At 44.7% G+C, this 7,213-nt stretch overlaps 1 protein-coding gene across 1 annotated transcript; it reads left to right on the top strand.

Moving 5' to 3' along the window:
* The first annotated feature begins 378 nt into the window (after positions 1-378).
* VCPKMT (valosin containing protein lysine methyltransferase) lies at positions 379-6,083 on the top strand. The gene is made up of 6 exons (XM_088464357.1): positions 379-623; positions 1,682-1,792; positions 1,886-1,958; positions 2,043-2,162; positions 3,286-3,390; positions 5,531-6,083. The coding sequence occupies exons 1-5, from the start codon at positions 388-390 to the stop codon at positions 3,388-3,390; spliced, it is 645 nt and encodes a 214-aa protein (XP_088320483.1). The 5' UTR covers positions 379-387; the 3' UTR covers positions 5,531-6,083.
* The last annotated feature ends 1,130 nt before the right edge of the window (positions 6,084-7,213 follow it).

Raw genomic sequence — 7,213 nt, 5'->3', positions numbered from 1 at the left:
TGGAAATAGGAGGAGACTCCATGTATTTCTTCCAGGTAAGACTACACATAAGATAAGGGGTGTAACCAGAGTCTTAACCTATCCACATTACCATTCAGCTTGTGGCCTACAATAACTATCAATATAAATGACATTCCCTGCATGGTATAATAATCATCTTTAGCCATTAAATAATGACCTTCTATATCACTATGCGCAGGTTATAATTCATAAGTAACCTAATAAAGAAAGTCTACAGTGGCCATAGCTGCACTGATCTCCAGCCCCAACCATGAACCTAACAATGATAATGGCCCAGCAGCTGTAGCGCAGAGGACCGCGCATGCGCGCAGGGCACCTATGGCCTCGCCGTACGCATGCGCAGCAGGGAGAAGCATCGCCGGCGTTATGGCGGAAGCGGCCGGGGTATTCATCAGGGGAGTGGAGCGCCGGGACGGGTCGGTGCTGGAGATCCGGCAGCTGAGCTCCGGGGACGTGGGCTGCGTGGTGTGGGACGCCGCTATCGTCTTAGCCAAATTCCTGGAGCGACGGGAGTGTACGGAGCCGGGCTGGCTGAGCGGACGATCCGCGCTGGAGCTGGGCTCTGGCACCGGCATTGTGGGCATCATGGCGGCCACTCTGGGGTGAGAGAGAGACTCGAGATAGGATAGGATAGGTGCTCTGAATGGTCACATGACTACTGGCCCCGCCTACTAGGCAGCTTCAGAGGACAACCTAGGTGTAGCAACCCCGGCGCATGCTGGGAGTTGTAGTTTTACTACAGCATGCATACACTCAGAAAACAACAATCCGTTTGCCAGGGCCTCGAATCACAGTACTTTTTGGTGTATGGGTGTTAGGATAAAATTAGTAAAAAAAAAACTATGTCGACATTCCGATGCTGACATTTTGGACATGTCGACTGTTGGGTATGACATTCTATATGTCGACCTAGAGTCCAGATCGACATTTAAGGGGTCTATTCATGAAAGCTTGGAGAGAGACAAAGTGGACGGAGATAAAGAACCAACCAATCAGCTCCTAACTGTCATTTATCAAACAGCGCCTGCAAACTGGCAGGAGCTGATTGGATGGTACTTTATTGCCATCCATTTTATCTCTCTCCATACTTTCACAAATGGACCCCTAAGAACCTGTCGATACTCTGAATGTCGACTTTTCATTACACACCCTGTTTGCCGAGATGAATGGAAAATGTAACTGCTGTATAATTTTTTATTTGTAAAATCAAATTTACCAAACCAAATGAGTAGAGCTGGGGGTACATTTTCTGGCTGCAGTAATTGGTCTGAATTTGAGCCCAGCTTTATATACCAGATGTCATTTTTTTTTCTTTTTTGTTGGTTTCAGCCCTGATTTTTAAAAGGCTCCGGTCAGGGATCCCTGGTCATGGCATCCTTGGTAACGCAACGACAGCCGAATCCTTCAGGGGTTTCATGGTGGTCACAACTCAGTCTCCCGCTCCCCTTTCCTGCTGTGACTGTTTCTAATTAGATCGAGATGTTTCTTTTACACTGGTCTCTGGCAATTAAAGGGTTCACACCGCTAGAAACCAGTTCTGCTCTATGGAGGCACTGGCAGGAGCACACACCTGATAATCCTAGATGCAGCATGTACGTTTTTGTTTTTATAAATGAATATTACACATTTTTTGAAGCCACTTACACTTTCTTTGTTTCAGAGCAAATGTCACAGTGACCGATCTTGAAGAACTGCAAGAACTGATGAAAATAAACATTGATAGTAGCTCCCGTCTGATCAGCGGTTCTTGCCAAGCGAAGGTATTAAAATGGTTTGTATTTTAGCGGTCTTGAAAAGTATTGGAAATGTTATTCGCTTTACCATCTAAAAAGCTGTTGGTGATGCCAGTATGGTTTATTTTTAGGGGTGAAGAAGTGTCCGATTACTTCCCTACCCCTGACTACATTTTGATGGCTGACTGCATCTATTATGAGGAGGTTTGTATGATACCATTGCGTTCCTCGGTACTAGTCATTTGTGCTCTGTGATCACAGAATAGAGCGTCACTTTTTATTGTGCAGTCCTTGAAGCCTTTGCTGAAGACTCTGAAGGACCTCGCTGGGCATGAGACCTGTATTTTATGCTGTTATGAGGAAAGAATGACTGGTAAAAATCCTGAGATCGAAAGGAAGTTTTTTGAGGTGAGATATTGCAATACTGTAAATCGAGTGCCTGTATATTCAGCAGTGCGTCACAGGATATTCAGTCCCTGCCCAATCTATATTGCCTAACACACAAACACAAAGCAAACTAAACCTACCAGTAAATATTTGGAGCGTCTGAGAAACATACGGGAGGAACTAACACGGGGAGGACATACAAACTCCGCACAGATATGGCCCTGGTCAGATTCGAACACAGGACCCCAAAGCTGCAAGACTGCAATGTTAATCACTGTAAGGGGGATGTTGGTAGAATTTCCGAACCCTATTTGTACCGAACAAGGAGGAAAGTATGTGTGGTGTTATCGCACTCCTGGTGTTGTGCCTGGCACCTTATTGTTCTTCCCTCAGTCATGTTTGTTACACTTCTCCCTTGACCCAAGCTCTATTGGATTATGAGGGGATTATCGCACATCAGCAAGACTGACAGAAGTACTATGGTGGATTGTGGGGAAGGGAATGGAAACTATGGTAACTTTACTGAATGGTGATCTCTGCAAGTAGCACAATAATAGAAAGTTAGGGAAGTCATATACAAATAATTAAGGAAAGTAAATATGGGGTCCGGTGTCACAGGAATACTTTTAGTTTTATAAGTTTATTTCCTGTGAAGCAAGTTGCCTGCAGCCCGTCTGCCCTGGGCATATTGCCTTATGTCATTGTTTGGTTTGCTGACGGGGTGTTTAAGAGACCAATAGTTGTGCAGCAACAGCGTACATATGTTCAGTATAGTTATATTTATACATAAGGTCATCAGAGGCCTCGTAAAAAATGATCTTCGCTATCTTCTGAATATATATCCAGTCTTTTGGGCCAAAGTTAAATATTATTTTTCACCTGAGATAGGCTATGTTTGTTCATCTGTGCCCTGTACAAAATGCTCTTATGTAGGAGCAATACAGAAGCACATTATTCTATGCTTTTACAGAGCCGCACAAACCAAAAATGTTCATATGGCCGAATTTCTTTAATCCCCTGAGACGTGTGCCGTGGCCTGGAATGAACGAGCAGGTCCTAGTACTTAGGTAGAGGTGTATCTGATCATTCTTCTATTATTATAGACGTTCCTATTTCACTACTGATCGGCTTTTCTCGTTTTCAGCTTCTAAAAAATGACTTTGAATTTGAGCAAGTGGCCATTGCAAAACATGATGAGGAATATAGGAGTGAAGACATTCATATTCTGCAAGTGTTCAGGAAAAAATAGGTGAGACCCTAGTGTACAATTATCCCTGCTTTAGTGTTCTTGGTTTTTTTTATCTTTAAAAATTGTTTGTTTTTTCCCTTTCACATGTATCCTTGCTGTTGGAATAGTGATCTTTTTATTATTTTTTGAACACTTGTCTTGTCTCTAAACCTACGTGCACATAAAGTTTTTGTTGCCATATATCGGATATATGACTACACGCAAGCATTGGCAAAAAACCATTACACCCCTATCAGCTTCCTTGTTGTGTGACTGCTCCGTGCTTTATATTTTCCCATTTTGCTGCTCATCAACATGCCCCTAAAATTCAATGGAAACGGAGGATGACCACATTATTTTGCGCCAAGCGTGTCTGTGTCACTTCCTTTTAACTTTACACTAACTACCCACAATATAAAATTATTCCTCTGAAAGCTCTTCTGTAATGGAAAAGGAAAAAAATAAAGCAAAAAAAATGCTACAAGAACACTTAAGCACTTCTAAACAGCTCCTCGTAAATATAATATAGATCTCCTGTAAAAAAGGTGCCTTCTCATTGATAGACAAACATCCGTGGCCTTACAGGGGTAGTATGAATCAGGCCTGAGGGAATCTACATCTGTCATCAGTATAGTGGGCCCTCTATTAGTGCCATTAGATAAATGTTGGCCTGGGTAATCGCTTGGGTCATAGGGGCCGACTCGATGTGCTGCTGAACACCGCGCAATGTTGTACTGCACACAGATTTGCCAATTGCGGGAGGCTCTAACATCACAAGTTTTCCTACTACCATGGTGATGGTCCAACGTGCCGTTCAAGAACAGGCCGTCGTGCAGAATTGAATTAGCCTCATTGGGGACGATTCAATTGTCACGTGGGCAGCGCTAATCAATGAGCACCCAGTTTTGCAATTCAATTGTTCTGGGCGACCATTAATTATCGCCTTCTTCACGCCCTATTAGACTATTTAGCCATGTAAAACGACCAAACCCGTCTAAAGTCCTAGTTAACTGCAGGGTTTCTCACACATTTTTGCTCGCACCTTCCTGAGCAGAAATGTCGGCGCTGGCGGCTATTACGCTCAGACGGAACAACAATTGAATTGCTCCGTCGGGCGTTTTGAAAAAATAGCCGTCGGATAAACAATTGCCCCCATTGAGTTATAATGAATACTTCCCAGCATTTTTCTTTTAAAATTTAGAAATCTATATATTTACCACACAGAGGCCCTGATTCGGAGCCGGACGCTCTGACAGTGCGCTCGCTCTCAATCAGGGCGTCTTTTTTTTTTTTTTTTTATGGAGCGGCCTCCTGGCCACTCGCATTGCTGTGTGTTGCCACCCACAGCTAATGTGAGCGGCCAGGATGATGGTCGCGATGGTCAAGACCATCGGGCTTGCGACGAGACCCTTGTGGTAGGGTCTCGTGGCTGCAAGCCCCAGAGAGCTTTCAGCTCAAACAGAGCCGAAAGCTCTCCCACTGACATCACTCGTGATGTCAGTGGGGCCGCCCCCAAACGGTAGGCGTTCTCATGGGAACGCCTCCGTCTGGGCAGCCACCCCCCCGGCCGGCCCACCAAAGGGGGCGTGCTGTCATTCAACATCGACAGCATGCCCCCTTTGGTGCGAGACCCAGAGCGACGGATTGCCCGTTGCTATCTGGGTCTCGCGCATGCGCACGACGGAGCCGGCTCCATCATACGCATGTGCTCTTGGCCACCATCGACCCGGTTGCGAGCACTCAGCGCTTGTGACCGAGTCTGAATCAGGCCCAGTGTGTCACATAACTTTATGTCAGGTAAGACACCTAAAGTATTTTTTTTTTGTTTTAAAAGCTTTAACGTGTTTTCCCCATATGATAACTTTTTTCTGGGATATATGGGGTTTTTATCAGGGCGTAATCTGTGCTGGAATACTTGGAAACACCGTGACATTCCCCCCTGCTATCTAAAGTTTAAAGATCATTTTGACTTCTCCTCCCAGAATATGTTTTATATTTCTGAGTTTTGAACACTGGTTTACATCTAAAATAGAATTCTCCTACTTTGAAAATATTTGATTTATTTCAGCTTTGCCCATAAAGTTTTGTATTGTAAATGGGCTGGGGGTTGAAAGGGAGCAAAATAATCTCTTCTACACTTTTCTTGATCCTTTCTCCATAGACCGTGTGATATATGTGATATATCAGTGCCGGATTGGACCATCTCATCCTCTCGCATTACTGGACCGGATCAGCAGATAATTCAGGGAACACTCACAGCAAATGGATCAGCAAACTTTGCCGAAAATAATGTTATGGGGTGATGGGGTCATGTTATGGGGTGATGGGGTCATGTTATGGGGTGATCCTCAAATCTAGTAGTCACTTTCCAAGACTTATTTGGTCTATCATTGACTTATTTCACAATGCTATGAAATAAAAGTGGGAATAACCTATCACATGTGCATGACCGGTCCGGGTGAGAGCATAAGGTATTTCCTGCCCCTGTCGGCTGGGGATGGAGGGTGGAAGGAGGAGCATTGAAACCAGTAAGGAAGACAGATAATGTGTTACGTTATTATTGTATCAGTGACTATTCGTATCTGACTTCATTTACAAAACTTGTGACCATCTGGCTGCTGTTGATCACTAATTAGAGCCTAGAAGGGTATGCTGGGATTTGTAGCTCTTCAACTGCCAGATTACCTAAGCCTGGTTTACATTGTGCATTGAAGACAATGGGGGTTATGTAATAGGTTCCTGAATGAAGGAAGTCGTGTGAGTTGAGTGAGTTTGCAGCTACATTTAAAGTGGCAATCAGTTACAATGCAAAACCAGACTTATAACGGATTGCCGCTTTAAATTTGGCCGAAATCCAGATAGTGCCTTCATCCCAGAACCTACTACATAACCCACAGCGCAGCAGAATTTGGGGAGAGGCAAACTACCCCGTGTGCGTGCATTCCTGCCTGGTAATCTGTGGCCATGATCTAGAAGCTTTATCCCAGTCTGATGCACCATAACTTAGTTTTGCCTACAGATGAAGAATGACGTCTCTGTTCTGTAACCACTAACTGTACGTGACCGTTTCTCTACATGTCTCATTGGTACTTGGGACATATATTCTTTTTTTGTCCTTGTGTAGATGAATTGTGTATTTTTAGATTTGCAGAACTGCATTTTACGGGATGTTCTAAGAATCGCATAGATGTGAAGGAAGTAGCCGGCTCTCCTGACTGCAGGCTGTTCTACATAGTCCCTGCACTATAAATGCTCCGTAAGATAAATGGTCGCACCACGTAATATCGATGCTTAGAACAGAACGTTCGGATTGGTGTGTAGCACAAATCCGTTGGCTGTAGTAAGTGATCAATACATTGCTGATTATTATTAGAAGTAAAATATCCCAAATAATCCCATGTCTTCACACACCCCACCTTGGACATTGACGCGACCCTAAAGGTGAGTAGCCAGGACGTTCTTTGTGAAAACGCAGTTCTGAGAGATTGGCGGGGACGTGGATTGGCTGCTGGTGAGACGGCAGACTGGGAGGATAGTACACGCCCCCTTCACATCTTCCACCAGCATATTTAAGCTCGCTGAGGATGAGACCCAATCTACACACAGCTATACCAGGTTATTATCCGGGATGTCACTGCCGCAGCACCTGTACACACAGCTATGCCAGGTTACTATCCGGGATGTCACTGCCGCAGCACCTGTACACACAGCTATGCCAGGTTACTATCCGGGATGTCACTGCCGCAGCACCTGTACACACAGCTATGCCAGGTTACTATCCGGGATGTCACTGCCGCAGCACCTGTACACACAGCTATGCCAGGTTACTATCCGGGATGTCACT

This window comes from Taudactylus pleione, unplaced genomic scaffold, assembly GCF_031769625.1.
Source record: "Taudactylus pleione unplaced genomic scaffold, aTauple2 ptg001661l, whole genome shotgun sequence".
Taxonomy (NCBI): domain Eukaryota; kingdom Metazoa; phylum Chordata; class Amphibia; order Anura; family Myobatrachidae; genus Taudactylus; species Taudactylus pleione.
Note: the sequence above shows the minus strand (reverse complement) of the source record. Positions and strands in the feature narration are given on the sequence as shown.